General features: G+C 44.4%; 1 protein-coding gene across 3 annotated transcripts in view; it reads left to right on the top strand.

The window, feature by feature from the left end:
- The window catches only part of XRCC6 (X-ray repair cross complementing 6), a 47,033-nt gene extending 35,319 nt beyond the window's left edge, over positions 1-11,714 (top strand). For all 3 annotated transcript variants that reach the window (XM_056523843.1, XM_056523841.1, XM_056523842.1), the window contains exons 10-13: positions 3,093-3,222; positions 4,892-4,992; positions 6,439-6,552; positions 11,273-11,714. In XM_056523843.1, coding sequence (XP_056379818.1) covers positions 3,093-3,222; positions 4,892-4,992; positions 6,439-6,552; positions 11,273-11,475 — 548 coding nt within the window. In that variant the 3' untranslated portion in view covers positions 11,476-11,714. The remainder of the gene's footprint in view (positions 1-3,092; positions 3,223-4,891; positions 4,993-6,438; positions 6,553-11,272) is intronic.
- Positions 11,715-19,717: the final 8,003 nt, after the last annotated feature.

The raw sequence follows: 19,717 nt of genomic DNA, 5'->3' as shown, positions 1-19,717 counted from the left end.
CCTACCCCTGGGACTCCGAGATCAAGGGCCTACCTGTCCTCTCTAGGCTGTTTCCTAACAGACAGCATAGCTTGTGGTGCAACTTCCATTAAAGTTTATAAGAGTTATGAAAAAGGCATAAAACAGCCAATTTAACTCTTCTATCACCTCAGGCGGGACCTGTATTTACCAGACATTTATGACATATCCTATGAATATGCCCTAAACATTAATATGGGACTGTAGATGTGCATGCTAATATGAGTTATGACAATCTTTGCACAGTGTGATGTTTTGGGCAATGTTTTACTGGTAAACCTTGGATACTGGCATCATGTGGATGTTACCATGACACACAGCACCTACGTAAACACTGGGGCTTATTTATATTTTTGAAAACTTTTTACTACTTATTTTTTTTATTTTTTTTAAACCTTTCACTGAAAGTCTCCACATAAACTGCAACTGCTTTTGGTACCTTGATCAGTATTGATCCCAGCATGTAAAGCAGGGGTCTCAAACTCCCGGCCCGCGGAACGAAAGTTTGTGACCTGCACCAGGGATGTGTGATATGTATTGCCCGACGCCTGGGACATGCAGTTCCGGGCGCTGAGCAGGTAACTTCTTCAGGCATTTAGCCCTGCTTTGGGCAAGCAGCGCTAAATGCTGGAAGGCTTCACTTACCCCGCCCTCCTCCTCCCCGTCTTCGGTTGGCCGGCCCGAGTCCGATGAGGGACGTCGCGCATGTAACGTCCCTTCGCAGACCCACACAGGAGGACGTCCGTGACGTCACTCGTCAGTCCACCGCCGGAGAGAAGCGCAGCACAGGACAGGTGTGCACATGTGTGGGTGTGTGCATGTGTGTGTGTGTGCATGTGTGGTTGTCTGTCTGTCTGTGTGTGTGAGAGTCAGGGGGGAACGACAATGCTACCTAATGTGGGGAACCTGATACTACCTAATGTGGGGAGCCTGCTACTACCTAATTTGGGGAACCTGCTTCTACCTAATTTGGGGAACCTGCTACTACCTAATGTGGGGAACCTGCTACTACCTAATGTGGGGAGCCTGCTACTACCTAATGTGGGGAGCCTGCTACTACCTAATGTGGGGAGCCTGCTACTACCTAATGTGGGGAACCTGCTTCTACCTAATGTGGGGAACCTGCTTCTACCTAATGTGGGGAACCTGCTTCTACCTAATGTGGGGAACCTGCTTCTACTGGGGAACCTGCTTCTACCTAATGTGGGGAACCTGCTTCTACCTAATGTGGGGAACCTGCTACTACCTAATGTGGGGAACTTGTTACTACCTAATGTGGGGAACCTGCTACTACCTAATGTGGGGAACCTGCTACTACCTAATGTGGGGAACCTGCTACTAGCGAATGTGGGGAACCTGCTTCTACCGAATGTGGGGAAACTGCTACTACCTAATGTGGGGAAACTGCTACCACCTAATGTGGGGAACATGCTACCAACTAATGTGGGGAACCTGCTACTACCTACCTAATGTGGGGAACCTGCTACTACCTAATGTGGGGAACCTGCTACTACCTAATGTGGGGAAACTGCTACTACCTACCTAACGTGGGGAACCTGCTGCCTACCTAATGTGGGGAATCCCCAGAAGAAGCACCCCCATCATCCGTCAGCTCATGCTATTACCACACGGGGGTAGGGGGAATGGAGGGGTTGCTGGTGGATGATGAGGGGCACATGATGGGGGCATTAAGTAAGTAAGTAAGGGACGCATGCGGCCCAGCCTCACCCAGCTGCTACCTCCAGTGGCCCCCGGATAATTTGAGTTTGAGACCCCTGATGTAAAGGGTTAATGGCCGACATCAGTGGAGCGATTCCACCATTACCAGCGGGTCCCCAGCTACTGATAGAAGCCACGACCTGCCGTGTATGAAGCAAGCGCAGCTCCTGTGTTTGCTTTATGTACAGGACTTAAATCTACGCCTGGCGTAAGTACCAGGGCACCAGGACCTACATTTACATCCAATGTCGTTAAGGGGTTAAGGATCTGCTGCTAACATCTTGGTGCAGATACCACTGGACACATTCAGAGATCTTCTTGGAGTTCATGGCCCAGAGTTATCAAACATTGTCAGAGAAAAACTGGAAAGAATTACCCACAGCAACCAATCACTGCGATTAGTTACTGTGGGTAAATCTCTCCAGCCTTTCTCTCACACAGGTTGATGCATCTGCCCCATGTGTCTGAGTCTCAGCTGTTTTGGCTAAATAAGGGGGATCTACACATTAGGCTATAATGTAATGGTCGATCTTTTGTCATTTGTAAAATCTTTTGATACGTCGTCCAAAGTTGAGGTCGCTCCAGGTCTCAGGTGTGAGACCTGCTGCAATCTCCAGTTATAAGCCAGTGGGAGTGAGGCACGCGCTGCTGTCCAGTCACCTGGCTGAAAATCGCAGCAGGTCTGTAAACTAAAACTCGGCGCAATCTAAACTTTTGTCTGGATAACATGTTAAAAGTTATTCCAAATGACAAGCTTAAGGGGGTACTCCACTGGCCAGATTTCAGAAGAAAATGTTCCGAGCGCTGTTTTCACGCTGCGGGCGTCGGCCACGCCCCTCGTAACATCACGGTCACGCCCCTTCAATGCAAGTCTATGGGAGGGGGCTTGACAGCCGTCACGCCCCTCCCATAGACTTACATTGAGGGGGCGTGGCCAACGCAGGTCCGGAGATATGTCGCCTATAAGATTCTCTTCTTTATTCCTTGAATCGCGCACAGGAGGCTGGGCCCTGCTGGCTCAATTTACTTATGCATGTTCTGTGTCTCCACATCCTAGTGACTCCTGTCGCTGGTCACCACCTCCTGTGCGCAATTGAGGGAATAAAGAAGAGGATCTTATAGGGGATAAATCTCCAGACCTACGGAATGGATTTTAGTAAGTGACCCATCGTCTGACTCCTGTTCACCCACACAATACCCAAGTGTATTGGGTTTAGTGTGGGTGAACAGGATGACCGTTTTCCTTTTAATAAAAGTTGAAGTCTTTCTTTTCTCATGGTAAAATGTTTCAGTCTTTATTAATAAGAAATAACAGAACAATAACACTAATATTTCTCTTTGTTTATTGAATTTAGGTTTCAATCTAATTTTCATGCCTTATGCCGATGATATTCGTAAAATTGACTACCCTGAGGTTGTACCCGCAAATGAAGAGCAGGTGGATAAGATGAAGGAAATTGTCCATAAGCTGAGATTTAAGTACAGGTACGATGGGGAGGGGGTGATTTGTAATAGAAGAACAATAGTGAATATTAGTGCAGTTTGCTTCAAAAGGACATAAACAAAAGAAAATCCCCCAAGGGTTACAATGACCCAAAGCTGCTTTACCAAAACACCAAAAGAACAGATGCGTTTATGTGGTTAAAAACAATTCATATTTTATTAATACAAAAATAGACATGAAATCAACATAGCACAACAAGAACAATTAAAATCATGGCACAATTCCAAAAATAGTGGTCTAGTGGACAAGAACTGATGGGCGTTGTCTAGAGCAAAGACAATATGATTGTAAGTAGTCAATGGATCAGACAATGATCTCCATCTGAGTCACCAGGGAGCAGCAATATTAGTAAGTAAAGTGCAGTCATCAAAAGTGCCTACTGTATATAGACTCCATCTGGATCACCAGGAGGTAGTATTGGTAAATAGTGCAATAACAATACATGCTATAGAAGACATATACCTGCATGGTAACAATATGTACAATAAAACCTAGTGAGACAGATAGCACACCTAGCCGACCGCCAAGGCATTACGGGCCGAAACGCGTCACTTTTACTGAATCCTGTGTGTTTCCTATGGCAATTATGATGTTTGAATAAAGAAGTTCCATTTCACGAACCTGCGCCGGACATCCTGTTTCTTCCTGCCTCTCATTTATGGAACATTGGAGCCAATCAAGTTCGGCTCCCTGTGTCAGCTGGTGGCGGCATAAGAGTGTACACATAATATAGTGCCCGTTTGAGTGGGGCTAAACAAACAGATGCCCACACAGGACATCAGAGTGAAGCTATCCAACAGGATGGCCATCTATATGTTACCTAGTTAACCGGAACACTGTGGTGAGGTCACATGTTGCGGCCGCGTGGTCACATGACCGGAACGCCAGGACGCTACAGCAGTCAAAATTCTTCAAAAGGAGCTGGAAATGTTTAGTAAAATGTGACCTGAACATCACACTCGCTGTTCTGGTACAGACAATGGTTATTTGGAAAATGTGTTGAGTAGCCTTGATGGATCAATGGATAAATCAATGTTTGTGATAGATTGATACAATACTGAAGTAGACCAGAGGGAAGTTAAAGGGGTACTCCGCTGCTCAGCGTTTGGAACAAACTGTTCCAAACGCTGGAGCCGGTGCCGGGAGCTCGTGACATCATAGCCCCGCCCCCTCATGACATCACACCCCCTCAATGCAAGTCTATGGGAGGGGGCGTGGCGGCTGTATGAGGGGGCGGGGCTATGACGTCACGAGCTCCCGTCTCCAGCGTTCAGAACAGTTTGTTCCAAACGCTGAGCAGCGGAGTGCCCCTTTAATACAACACTGATTCTGTACATTTTTATTTCCGATAGGAGGTATACACTAAGGGGGAAATTTATCAAAACCTGTCCAGAGGAAAAGTTGCTGAGCTGCCCATAGCAACCAATCAGATTCTTTCATTTTTTTTTTTAAGATTTTGATAAATCTCCCCCTAAGAGTGTATAAGCTGACATTAGATATTGTAGTCACTGAATGTGTTTTAGCATTTGCTATTAGACATGTACGCTCCATTGTAAACGGAACTGTCGTATGTGTATATATATATATATATGGATAAAATAAGTAAATTGCCCCCCGTTTTTTATTAGCACACATTTTCTGTCTGTCTAGGAGCGAGTCATTTGAGAACCCTGCACTACAGCAACACTTTAGGAACTTGGAAGCCCTTGCTCTTGATTTGATGGAGCCTGAACCTATTGAAGATCTAACATGTAAGATTTCCTGGGTTTCCGCCTCATCTATCTATATACAGTATAAAAAAAAAGTAAAAATTTGTTTGTATGTTCCAATATATCTTCCAAATGGCTGCAGATATTTTAATGAAACTTGGAACACATGTTACTTATATGTCACCTTAAATATATTAGAGTTAAATTAACCCTAATCCACCCCCTTATGGTGTTTTTTTTTTGTCTGTAGTTCCATTCAAGTCTATGGGACTTCCGATACATCTCCTGATCAGTTTCTCTTGGGCTGCAGAGATTGCCTGGGACTTTTTTTTTTATTATTATAATTTTTCTACCTGTCATGATGTCTGGTGGCAGAATATGTTTTAATCTCCTAGACAATCTTGTAGTCAGAAACTTGCCCCGAGATGATGCAATCAGGAGTCATATGTCCAGAATTCCCATAGACTCGCATGGGAATTCCAGACATACGTCTCCTGATCCCATCATCTCAGGACAAGTCTCGGGCTATGAGATTGCCAAGGAGAGTAAAAAATATCCTGCTGATGGACATCATGATAGAGATGCAGTAAAGAGTTTCCCAAAAAAATGAGTAAGATATTGATTGGTGAGGGTCCGACTGCTTGGGCCGATCATGAGTGTCTGTTGCACGTTGCAGTTCACACTCCCAGGATGAAATCTTATGAATAAATCCTGCAGATCTTACCTAAAAAATACAAGGGGGACATTTATCAAGGCAAAAAAGTTGCACGTGCAACTACTCTATTTTTTTGTGCAACTTTTTTATTATGCAGTGTCCTAAGCAAAAAAAGAAACCTGCTTACCAAAGCAAAAAGTGATTTTTGACTTGCAGTGGTCAGAGATTTATGTGTGAAAGTCGCAAAAAAGTCGCATCACATGAAATAACCTACTAAATTTACTCCAGCTCAGACATGGAGCAGAAGTAGCCTATACCAAAGCAAAAAATATATAAATAAATTGCTTACGTGAAAGAAATTTATCAACAGGCTGAAAGCAGTTGATGAATAAGTCGCAGATAAGCAAAAAATTGTAAGAAAAAGAGAACTAAAAAAAGGAATACATAAGCAAACATTGATAAATGTCCCCCATGTTCTTTCTGTATTGTGGTTGTGTGTAAGTGTCAGCACTTAATGTGGTAGCATCAAATCCAGAAGCACTCACCAAGTCGTATGCAGGTTTGTGTCACTATTCACATGGCATTGTGTGGTGTGGAGTGGTTTCGGTCCTCAACTAGTCTTTTGTACCACATGATGCCTTGTGAATTAAGACACAAACTTGGATACAACTTGGTAAGTTCTAGGAATACAGTATATTTTCTGTATTGTGCACCTACATAAAGGAACATCAAGTAAACAGAGGACGGAGGTGTGGGTTAGTGCTTGTGTTTACCAAGATGATATTGGTGACTCCTTAACATATGTTTTTTTTTTTTTTTGTTTTTTTTTATAGTACCAAAGACTGACATGATAGATAATCGATTGGGCTCACTGGCAGAAGAATTTAAAGAACTGGTTTTTCCGCCTGGGTACAACCCAGAAGGCAAAGCCGTGAAAAGGAAACAAGGTAGGATAAGCAGCACACACAGAATAATGGTTCATTGCTATTGCATCTACATTACATTGAATACAATCAATTAAAAATCAGTGTTTTCCAAACAGTGTGCCTCCAGCTGTTGCAAAACTACAACTCCCAGCATGCTGGCATGCTGGGAGTTGTAGTTTTGCAACAACTGGAGGCATATAAGGTAGATAGGCTATATGGGGCTGCATGGGGAAGACCCAACTGATCATGACAAATAAGGGGCTTTGACGTTCAAAGGAATAATAGGGCATTGAATCTATTCTCTTCTTTCCTTAACCCTGCAAGGAAGGACCCACAGGAATGGCTAAAGCAACCTCGATTCTGACAGAAGCAGAGATTTATGATCATTCCAGGTCTCTCAGCGGTCCAGGAGTGGAACATTTGTTACCATTTTTCTTTTCTTTTTCAGAGAACAGATTAATCCAGGGTAATGGGCTTTCCATCCCAAGTTCTTCACAGATATCTTTTCTAGTCTGTGGTCTCTGGACATAGATCTTATGGTATTCAGACTTAATCACAGGTGAAAGGCAGTGTCTCCCAACCAGGGTGCCTCCAGCTGTTGCAATACTACAACTCCCAGCATGCCCAAATAGCTAAAGGCTACTGGGAGTTGTAGTTTTGCAACAGCTGGAGGCACCCTGGTTGGGAAGCACTTTACACTTCTCCATGTTTTTCTCCCTATACAGTGGTCCCTCGACATACGATGGTAATCCGTTCCAAATGGACCATCGTTTGTTGAAACCATCGTATGTTGAGGGATCCGTGCAATGTAAAGTATAAGACAGTGGTCTACAACCTGTGGACCTCCAGATGTTGCAAAACTACAACACCCAGCATGCCCGGACAGCTAACAGCTGTCCGGGCATGCTGGGAGTTGTAGTTTTGCAACATCTGGAGGTCCACAGGTTGAAGTCCACTGGTATTGGAGGTTATACTCCCGAGTCCCCGCCACTCCTGACCGTCACCGCTGCCCGGGATGTCGCCCTCCATCGCCGCGTCCCTGGGGTGTCCCCGACGTTCCGGCAAGACCTCTGCTTCCCCAGCATCCTCGCTCTCCGTTGCCGCCATCACGTCGCTAGGCACGCCGCTCCTATTGGAAGACTGGACGACGTGTGTGGCGACGTGATGACGACGATGGAGAGCGCCGACGATGCAGGGGATCCCGAAGAGGACGCGCCGGAGCCCCGAGGACAGGTAAGTGATCGTCAGTGGGCCACATGGGGCACCGTAAACGGCTATCTGGTGTCAGCTGAAGCAGTCTGCGCTGCCGGATAGCCGTTTATGCGATGGCCCCGACATACAAAAGCATCGTATGTTGCTGCTGCCTTCAACATGTGATGGCCTCTGAGAGACCATCGTATGTTGAAATGATCGTATGTCGGGGCCATCGTAGGTCGGGGGGTCACTGTATGCTTCTTTCTTGATTGAAGTGTATTTTACAATGAACCCAATAGCCTAGGTTTGGCCATGCTCTCTGGACATCATCCCCCATGTCTGCCATTTAGGGAAGGTCTTTCTTACCATGGTGCAGTCTTGCACCAGAATTAATGATCTACTTGTTTAACAGTTTTGGCAGGCACCATATTAAGATCTTATGTAGTATCTCACTTAGTCCCATAGACAGTGAATGGTCTGCTGGTCGCACTTCTGCTCTATTCACACAAAGGACTCGAGGACCTACGTTTTCATGATCAGTGGGGGGGGGGGGGGGTCCTAGTGATTTGGCTTTGCACCTACCTCCTTAGGTGTGCCTGTTATTTAACTAGTTCATATCTAGGATTGACTGGATGTTACAATAGTAACTGGGGCATATTGATGTCTTACATTTTATTTTCCTTATAGATAAACTCCTTCATTGTTCTTTTATTTGATATAAAGAAAATACAGTTTCCAGCGTACCAGATGAATCACCACAAGCCTCCTTGCACTGTGACAGCATCACCCTTGCCCTCTGGTTGTGTGTGGTATTACAACTTGGCTCCATTCACTTCAATGGAACTGAGCTGCAATAACACATACCACCAGGCGTGGTGCAGTTTCTGAAATCAGCTAGATAACCCTTTAAAGGGCTTCTCCGGTGGTAAATACATTTTTCAAAACATCTGGTGCCAGAAAGTTATACAGATTTGTAAATTACTTCTATTTAAAAATCTTAATCCTTCCAGTACTTATCAGCTGCTGTATGCTACAGAGGAAGTTGTGTAGTTCTTATTAGTCTGACCACAGTGCTCACTGCTGCCACCTGTGTTCATGTCAGGAACTGTCTAGAGCAGGAGCAAATCCTCATAGCACACCTCTCCTGCTCCAGACAGTTCCTGACAGGTGTCAGCAGAGAGCACTGTAGTCAGACAGAAGAGAACTACACAACTTCCTTTGGAGCATACAGCAGCTGATAAGTACTGGAAGGATAAATATTTTAAACAGAAGTAATTTACAAATCTGTATAACGTTCTGGTACCGGTTGATTTGAAAACACTTGTGTTCCACCTGAGTACCCCTTTTAAGGGTAGGGTCACACATACTGCATCCGTAGTATATTTCATGCGGTGGGAAATACGCTGTGGATCTGCTACGGGCAGATACACGGCCGCAGCCCTGTGAGTGCCGTAAGCATTGAAGGCTGGATCGCATGTCAGTGCGCAACTGCACTATGAAATACGCTGCTGATGCAATACATGTGATCCTGCCCTTAAAGGGGTACTCTGGTGGAAAACTGTTTTTTTTTTTTTATCAACTGGTACCAGAAAGTTAAAGGGGTATTCCAGGAAAAAACTTTTTTTTTATATATCAACTGACTCCAGAAAGTTAAACAGATTTGTAAATTACTTCCCTTTCAGTACTTATGAGCTTCTCAAGTTAAGGTTGTTCTTTTCTGTCTAAGTGCTCTCTGATGACACCTGTCTCGGGAAACGCCCAGTTAAGAAGAGGTTTGCTTTGGGAATTTGCTTCTAAACTGGGCGGTTCCCGAGACAGGTGTCATCAGAGAGCACTTAGAAAAGAACAACCTTAACTTCAGAAGCTCATAAGTACTGAAAGGATTAAGATTTTTTAATAGAAGTAATTTACAAATCTGTTTAACTTTCTGGAGCCAGTTGATATATAAAAAAAAAGTTTTTTCCTGGATAACCCCTTTAAACAGATTTGTAAATTACTTCTATTTAAGAATCTTAATCCTCCCAGTACTTATCAGCTTCTGTGTGCTACAGAGGAAGTTCTGTTCTTTTTGAATTTCCTTCTTTTTAATTTTTTATTTTTTTACCACAGTGTTCTCTGCTGACACCTCTGTCCACGTCAGGAACTGTCCAGAGAGAGGTTTGCTATGGGGATTTGCTTGTACTCTGGACAGTTCCTGACATGGACAGAGTTGTCAGCAGAGAGCACTGTGGTCAGACAGAAAGGAAATTCAAAAAGAAAAGAACCCTCTGTGGAGCATACAGCAGCTAAGTACTGGAAAAATTAAGATTTTTTTTATTGAAGTAATTTACAAACCTGTTTAACTTTCTGGCACCAGTTGATTAAAAAAAAAAATAGTTTCCACCAGAGTACCCCTTTAAAGGGGTACTCCGGTGAAAACCTTTTTTCTTTTAAATCAACTGGTGGCAGAACGTTAAACATATTTGTAAATTACTTCTATTAAAAAATCTTAATCCTTCCTGTACTTATTAGCTGCTGAATACTACAGAGGAAATTCTTTTCTTTTTGGAATGCTCTCTGATGACATCACGAGTACAGTTCTCTCTGCTGACGTTATTATAATAATAATACTTTATTTATTGTTGTCCTTAGTGGGATTTGAACCCAAGTCCCCAGCACTGCAAGGCAGCAGTGCTAACCACTGAGCCACCATGCTTCCCTTAGCATACATATGCTATGCATGGTTGCTAAAATGGACAGAGATGTTAGCAGAGAGCACTGTGCTTGTGATGTCGTCAGTGTTCCAAAAAGAAAGGAATTTCCTCTGTAGCATTCAGCAGCTAATAAGTACTGGAAGGATTAAGATTTTTTAATAGAAGTAATTTACAAATATGTTTAACTTTCTGCCACCAGTTGATTTAAAAGAAAAAAGGTTTTCACCGGAGTAACCCTTTAAGCTGAATTGTTGCTCCCTGCACAGCGGGTGGCTGGTAAATAACATGGTGGGATCCCATAAGTCGGACCTCCACCAGTCGTAATATGGTATAGGCTTGCTTGTATACCATAACATTACAAGATGGGGATATCCTATTACAGAGTACCTGTCATCAAACCTATATTTTCTAAACTAACTCAGATTATATTCCCTAACTACTCATTACACCCCTCCTGCCCTTAAATATTTTTTTCGAGCTTTAAAAATCTCTATATCATACCTTTCCCCTTGCTCACATCGTGTGAGCTCCCGGCAGGAGAAAGTGGGTGTTCCCCGGCAGGCGTGACGTCACTGAAGCCTGTGAGAGCTGTGCCTCACCATGCCCCGCACACACACTTCCTGAGCTTGGTCTCCTGCCAGGCCAGGAGGAGACCAAACTAACTGTTTGACTTGCGCAGGGAACAGAACAGAGCCACCTAGTGGCCGTTTCTTCAATCACATTAAAAACATGTAAAGGTTGAAAATGTTAACAGCAAGTAAATAGCAAAGTGTCTTATAATAACATAAGGAACAATAAAGTTTTGTTTGGTGACAGGTACACTTTACAGACTTATATTGTTTCGCTTCTTAAAGGTGGCGGTGACAGCCAAGCTGTAAAGAAGGCCAAGACTGAAACCTCCATTTCTGAAGCGGAGCTCCGAGCCCATGTGAAGAATGGAACACTGGGAAAACTGACCGTGCCGGTGTTGAAGGAATCGTGTCGTACTTTTGGGCTGAAGGGCGGGAAAAAACAGGAACTCATGGATGCACTTGTAAATTACTTTCATACAAAGTGAACCTTTTATATTTTTTGATGGAAAAATATATGCCGAACATTTTTGTATGACGTTCTATTGTTTTGTTACAAACGTTACCGGTTTCTAAAAATGACTGCAGACTAAAGTGGAAAAATATAAAAATTTTCTGTCTGTATCCAGATGTAAATACATAGTTCCAGAGAAGGAATAAACTTTTTTTTCTATGTTTAGTAGCCGGATGGCACTTACTTTACAATAAATATAATAAAAATGTCACATTCCTATTTTCTTAGCATACTCTATTTTGTTGCACAAGAAACTCATTAGAGATGAGCGAACTTACAGTAAATTTGATTCGTCACGAACTTCTCGGCTCGGCAGTTGATGACTTTTCCTGCATAAATTAGTTCAGCTTTCAGGTGCTCTGGTGGGCTGGAAAAGGTGGATACAGTCCTAGGAGACTCTTTCTTAGGACTGTATGCACCTTTTCCAGCCCACCGGAAAGCTGAACTAATTTATGCAGGAAAAGTCAGCAACCGCCGAGCTGAGAAGTTCGTGACGAATCGAATTTACTGTAAGTTCGCTCATCTCTAAAACTCATGTACAGGTCATCCGTGAAGGGGTATTCCAACCAGGTAAAAAGCAGCATAAAGCATGGCTTAGGGTGCATTCACACCACGTTTTTGCAATACAGTTCCCGTATACGTTTTCTATGTAAAAACCGTACGGGACCGTATTGAAAACCGTATGCATTGACTCTCCATTGAAAACTGTATGCCAAAAGATGCATCAGGTTGTGTCCGTTTTGCATCCTGTATGGTTTTGTCAGTTTTTTCCCCGTAGATAAAACCGTAGCCTACCACAGTTTTTGGTCCGGGTGAAAAACTGTATTGAATCGTATACGTTTTTTTTTTAACATGGGAGTCAATGGGAACTGTACAGAACTGTATGTGCGTACGGTTCCATCAGGTTTTCACCATACGTTTTTTTTGACTTTGCACAGTTTTTTTTCTTGGAATTTCAATCAAACAAGTGAAACTTTATTCATAATGGAGTGAAAAGTTAAAAAAGTATATGTTTTTGTTTTTTTCTTAAAAAAACGGATGCAACCGGACATCATTTTTTAAACCGTATACATTTTTTTAACTGAATTCGGGTTGAAATGTGTACACACGTTTTGATACAGTTTATTCAGGTTTTGAGGAACCCGTTTTTCATCAAAAACCTGATACAGGAACTGTATCGCAAAAACGTGGGGTGAATGCACCCTTACCTGGCTGCCCTGTTTCAGAAACCACCAAAAAGTTGTTGTTTCACTGATATGTACCTCCTTTCAGAGTATAAGACTGTTCACTACTTTCTGATTTAGCAGCTGCTCAGCACTACAAGTCCCAGAAAGCATTGCTGTTCATCACAGCTGCTACAGATTGTTTCTTGTAGGGCGGTGTTTCCCAAGCAGGGTGCCTCCAGCTGTTGCAAAACTACAACTCCCAGCATGCCCGGACAGCCAAAGGCTGTCCGGGCATGCTTGGAGTTGTAGTTTTGCACATCGGAAGCACCCTGCTTGGGAAACACTGTTTTAGGGTGCGTTCAGATGAGTGGATTTACAACGTATTTTTCGCTGCGGATCTGCCGCTGAAGGACCTCTGTATGCTGCCTTTACATGTGCCTGCTCTGTAGCGAGTCGCTGCGCATGCGCGGTGTACTCGCTCACATCACCGCCGCTTCCCCTGCTTTATGACCTAGGCTGAGAGCTGCAGCGATGTGAGAGTATATTGCGCATGCGTGCAGCAACTCGCACATCACAGTGTGTCTGCATGTAACTGCGTATTGCCGCTCCGAGCAGGCACATGGAAAGGCAGCATACAGCAGTCCGTCAGCGGCGGATCCGCAGCAAAATACGCTCTGATCCCTTAGAGTATGTTCAGCTAAACTGATTTTACTCCTAGAGGACTGAACTCTCTTCATGCACGGCGGATCCCAGCTTCTACCTCACTGCTTATGGCAGACATCAGTGATCACGCTGCTGTGATTAAAGGGGTACTCCGGTGGAAAACTTTTTTTTTTTTTTTTTTTTTTTTTTTAAATCAACTGGTGCCAGAAAGTTAAACAGATTTGTAAATTATATTAAAAAATCTTAATTCTTCCAGTACTTTTTAGCAGCTGTATGCCACAGAGGAAATTCTTTTCTTTTTTGTCTTGTCCACAGTGCTCTCTGCTGACACCTGATGCCTGTATCAGAAACTGTCCAGAGCAGGAAAAAATACTCATAGCAAACCTATGTTGCTCTGGACAGTTCCTGACACGGAGAGAGGTGTCAGCAGAGAACACTGTGGACAAAACAAAAAAGAAATTCAATAAGAAAAGAATTTTCTCTGTAGCATACAGAAGCTGATAAGTACTGGAAAGATTAAGATTTTTAAATGGAAGTAATTTACAAATTTGTTAAACTTTCTGGCACCAGTTCACTTAAAAAAAAAAAAAAAAAATTATAAGAAAGTTTTCCTCCAGAGTACCCCTATTAAAGGGGATAATTTAATACGGAGACATTTGTGAAGTTTTTTCCAGCCTGACAACAGTGCTCTCTGCTGACACCTCTGTCCGTGTCAGGCACTGTCCAGATTAGAAGCAAGTCCCCATTGAATACCTCTCCAGCTCTGGAGTTCCTGACACGGACAGAGGTGTCAGCAGAGAGCACTGTTGTCAGACTGGAAAAAACTTCACAAATTTCTCTGTCGTATATCTGTAGTTTAGGCAGCTGATAAGTACTGGAAGGGTTGATATTTTTAAATAGAAGTAATTTACAAATCTGTTTAATTTTCTGGAGCCAGTTGATTTTAATTTTTTTTTCCCCACCAGAGTTCCCCTTTAACCCCTTAAGGACCATGCCATTTTATACCTTAAGGACCGGAGCGTTTTTTGCAATTCTGACCACTGTCACTTTAAACATTAATAACTCTGGAATGCTTTTAGTTATCATTCTGATTCCGAGATTGTTTTTTCGTGACATATTCTACTTTAACTTAGTGGTAAAATTTTATGGTAACTTGCATCCTTTCTTGGTGAAAAATCCCAAAATTTGATGAAAAAAATGAAAATTTTGAATTTTTCTAACTTTGAAGCTCTCTGCTTGTAAGGAAAATGGATATTCAAAATATATTTTTTTTGGGTTCACATATACAATATGTCTACTTTATGTTTGCATCATAAAATTTATGAGTTTTTACTTTTGGAAGACACCAGAGGGCTTCAAAGTTCAGCAGCAATTTTGAAATTTTTCACAAAATTTTCAAACTCACTATTTTTCAGGGACCAGTTCAGTTTTGAAGTGGATTTGAAGGGTCTTCATATTAGAAATACCCCATAAAATACCCCATTATAAAAACTACACCCCCTAAAGTATTCAAAAAAACATTCAGTAAGTGTATTAACCCTTTAGGTGTTTCACAGGAATAGCAGCAAAGTGAAGGAGAAAATTCAAAATCTTCATTTTTTACACTCGCATGTTCTTGTAGACCCAATTTTTGCAAGGGGTAAAAAGGAGAAAATTTTTACTTGTATTTGAAACCCAATTTCTCTCGAGTAAGCACATACCTCATATGTCTATGTTAATTGTTCGGCGGGCGCAGTAGAGGGCTCAGAAGGGAAGGAGCGACAAATGGTTTTTGGGGGGCATGCCGCATTTAGGAAGCCCCTATGGTGCCAGAACAGCAGAAAAAAAACACATGGCATACCATTTTGGAAACTAGACCCCTCAGGGAACGTAACAAGGGGTAAAGTGAACCTTAATACCCTACAGGTGATTCACGACTTTTGCATATGTAAAAAATATATATATTTTTTTTACCTAAAATGCTTGGTTTCCCAAAAATTTTACATTTTTTAAAAGGGTAATAGCAGAAAATACCCCCCAAAATTTGTTAGGCAATTTCTCCCGAGTACGGCCATACCCCATATGTGGCCCTAAACTGTTGCCTTGAAATACGACAGGGCTCCAAAGTGAGAGCGCCATGCGCATTTGAGGCCTAAATTAGGGACTTGCATAGGGGTGGACATAGGGGTATTCTACGCCAGTGATTCCCAAACAGGGTGCCTCCAGCTGTTGTAAAACTCCCAGCATGCCTGGACAGTCAACGGCTATCTGGCAATACTGGGAGTAGTTGTTTTGCAACAGCTGGAGGCTCCGTTTTGGAAACAGTGGCGTACCAGACGTTTTTCATTTTTATTGGGGAGGGGGGTTGTATAGGGGTATGTGTATATGTAGTGTTTTTTACTTTTTATTTTATTTTGTGTTAGTGTAGTGTAGTGTTTTTAGGGTACAGTCGCACGGGCGGGGGTTCACAGTAGTTTCTCGCTGGCAGTTTGAGCTACGGCAGAAAATTTGACGCAGCTCAAACTTGCAGCCGGATACTTACTGTAATCCTCCGCCCATGTGAGTGTACCCTGTACATTCACATTGGGGGGGGGGGGAAATACCTCCAGCTGTTGCAAAACTACAACTCCCAGCATGTACGGTCTATCAGTGCATGCTGGGAGTTGTAGTTTTGCAACCGCTGGAGGCTCCGTTTTGGAAACAGTGGCGTACCAGACGTTCTTCATTTTTATTGGGGAGGGGGGCTGTGTAGGGGTATGTGTATATGTAGTGTTTTTTACTTTTTATTTTATTTTGTGTTAGTGTAGTGTAGTGTTTTTAGGGTACAGTCACATGGGCGGGGGTTCACAGTAGTTTCTCGCTGGCAGTTTGAGCTACGGCAGAAAATTTTACGCAGCTCAAACTTGCAGCCGGATACTTACTGTAATCCTCTGCCCATGTGAGTGTACCCTGTACGTTCACATTGGGGGGGGGGGGGGGAAATCCAGCTGTTGCAAAACTACAACTCCCAGCATGTACGGTCTATCAGTGCATGCTGGGAGTTGTATTTTTGCAACCGCTGGAGGCTCCGTTTTGGAAACAGTGGCGTACCAGACGTTTTTCATTTTTATTGGGGAGGGGGGCTGTGTAGGGGTATGTGTATATGTAGTGTTTTTTACTTTTTATTTTATTGTGTGTTAGTGTAGTGTAGTGTTTTTAGGGTACAGTCGAATGGCGGGGGGTTCACAGTAGTTTCTCGCTGGCAGTTTGAGCTGCGGCAGAAATTTTGCCGCACCTCAAACTTGCAGCCGGATACTTACTGTAATCCTCCGCCCATGTGAGTGTACCCTGTACGTTCACATTGGGGGGGGGAACATCCAGCTGTTGCAAAACTACAACTCCCAGCATTTACGGTCTATCAGTGCATGCTGGGAGTTGTAGTTTTGCAACAGCTGGAGGTACACTGGTTGTGAAACACCGAGTTTGGTAACAAACTCAGTGTTTTGCAACCAGTGTGCCTTCAGCTGTTGCAAAAGCTACAACCCCCAGCATGTACGGACAGCGGAAGGGCATGCTGGGTGTTGTAGTTATGCAACAGCTGGAGGCATACTACTTTGGCTGGGGATGCTGGGGATTGTAGTTATGCAACAGCTGGAGACACACTGGTTTGCAACTCAGTGTGCCTTCAGCTGTTGCAAAACTACAACTCTCAGCAGTCACCGACAGCCAACGGGCATGCTGGGAGTTGTAGTTATGCAACCACCAGATGCACCACTACAACTCCCAGCATGCACTTTAGCTGATTGTGCAAGCTGGGAGTTGTAGTTACACAACAGCTGAAGGTACACTTTTCCATAGAAAGAATGTGCCTCCAGCTGTTGCAAAACTACAAGTCCCAGCATGCCCATAAGGGCATGCTGGGAGTTGTGGTGGTCTGTCTCCTGCTGTTGCATAACTACAGCTCCCAGCATGCCCTTTTTGCATGCTGGGAGCTGTTGCTAAGCAACAGCAGGAGGCTGTCACTCACCTCCAACGATCCTCGCTGCACCAGGTCAGTCCCTCGTCGTCTCCGCCGCCGCTGCTCCTGGGGCCCCGATCCCAACAGGGGCGCCGGGGATCGGGGTCCCCAGCACCCGGGGTGCACGTCCCGCACCCGCTCACGTCCTCCGGAAGAGGGGAGGAGCGGGTTGCGGGAGTGACACCCGCAGCAGGCGCCCTGATTGGTCGGCCGGTAATCCGGCCGACGAATCAGGGCGATCGTGAGGTGGCACCAGTGCCACCTCACCCCTGCTGGCTCTGGCTGTTCGGGGCCGTCTCTGACAGCCCCGATCAGCCAATAATTCCGGGTCACCGGGTCACTGGAGACCCGATTGACCCGGAATCCGCCGCAGATCGCTGGACTGAATTGTCCAGCGATCTGTGGCCATCGCCGACATGGGGGGGTCATAATGACCCCCCTGGGCGATATGCCCCGATGCCTGCTGAACGATTTCAGCAGGCATCGGGCACCGGCTCCGCTCCAGATGGTTGCGGGGGGCCGGTAAAACACATGACGTTCTCATACGTCATGTGTCCTTAAGGACTCGGAAATGGAGACGTATGAGAACGTCGTGTTTCCTTAAGGGGTTAAGGAGTACTTCAGCACACATCAATAGCCACCCATAAACCATAAAATCAGAAGTTATAAGTGTCCCATGTACTTGCGTTGCATTCGTTGTACCATTCGCCTGTACTCCATCCCTCTGTGTCACCCGGAAGTCCAGTAGTTCTGAATAGTAGCGTTCGTTTCGAGCCCATAGAGAAGCATTAGGCGGCCATCTTAGGCTCGAATAGTAATCAGCTACCCACGATGCAACAGGAAGGTTTTCCCTCCCCCGTCACCCTCCTAATGAACCGCCCCTCCGTATAAATATGCATGAGCTCATTGAATACTCAGCTGCAATACACTGAGTAGTAGAGCTACTGTATTGCCGCCTTCATCTCGCCCTCCTGAGCACGCGGTGGCTCTAGAGAAATGTAGTTTTTGCCACTGCTGCGCTTGCCTGTATGTCCTGGATTCTTATATGCCGTAACGGGGGAACAGCAGCAGCCAGACATGATCCGAGCAGATTATACAAGTAGATCACCAATTGTACTGATCAGTGCTATGCCATTGTATAGCACTGAACAGTAATAGCAATCTAATGATTTCTATAAATAGACCCCTATTGGGCCTTAAAGGGGTACTCCGCCCCTAGACATCTTATCTCCTATCCAAAGGATAGGGGATAAGATGTCAGATCGCTGGGGACCCCCGGGATCTACCATGCAGCACCCACCTTTTAGCGGCCTCCGGAACCGCTGGAGGTTCTCAGGCTGAGTCCATCTCGACCACGAGGACGGAGCATAGTGACGTCACGCTCCGCCCCGTCAATGCAAGTCTATTGGAGGGGCTTGACAGCTGTCACGCCCCCTCCCATAGGCTTGCATTGAGGGGGCGGAGCTGTGACGTCACTATGCTCCGGCCCTGTAGTTGCCAGTAATCAGACCCGGAGCGAACACGCTTTGGGGACTGATTCTAACGGGGGGCGGCGAGGAAGATCACGGGGGATAGGGGATAAGTGTCTGATAGCGGTGGCTCCAAGCACTAGGGGGCCCAGCTTTATTGCAGCTCACCTGTGCAGGAGTGTCAGCCCCCCAGCGTTCGTGCATCCCTACTTCTCCCATAAAGCTGAGGTCGTCAACACGCGCATTAACCGCAGCAATGCATTGACCCTGTACAGGAGATCCACGATCAGACACTTATTCCCTAGGGCAGTGGTGTTCAACCTGCGGACCTCCAGATGTTGCAAAACTACAACTCCCAGCATGCCCGGACAGCCGTTGGCTGTCCAGGCATGCTGGGAATTGTAGTTTTACAACATCTGGAGGTCCGCAGGTTGAACACCACTGCCCTAGGGGATAAGTGTATACACCACAGCTCTCCTTTAAAAAAAAAAAAGTAAATAAGCCCCTCCCCCAATAAATTAACCCTTTTCCCATTTTACAAATAAATATTTTGTATCCCTACGTGCAGAAATGTCTTAATTATTAAAATCTAATTTTAATGATCATGTATGGTGAATGGTGTAAAAAAAAAAAAAACACCTATGCCCCCCCCACCCAAAAAAAAATCAAATTAACAAAAGTGGTATTGATAAAAACTACAGATCAGTGTTAATATATAGTTATAGGGGTCAGAATAAGGCTATTTTAAAGCACCCTCATTTTCTTACAAAAAGTACAGTAACAGGCAAGCATGTTGGGCATGGATCATATTGACCCACACAAAACATCAGTTTTGCCATAAAGTGTACATTGTAAAACCCAAAAGTTCCAAAAATTATTTTTTGGAGCGCACACACACACGTACACGTTTTCGTTGCACCACACCACTGTAAAATGTTACAA

The sequence above is a fragment of the Hyla sarda genome, chromosome 6, assembly GCF_029499605.1.
Source record: "Hyla sarda isolate aHylSar1 chromosome 6, aHylSar1.hap1, whole genome shotgun sequence".
In the NCBI taxonomy this organism is placed as follows: Eukaryota; Metazoa; Chordata; class Amphibia; order Anura; family Hylidae; genus Hyla; species Hyla sarda.
This window is presented reverse-complemented; position numbering and strand designations above follow the sequence as displayed.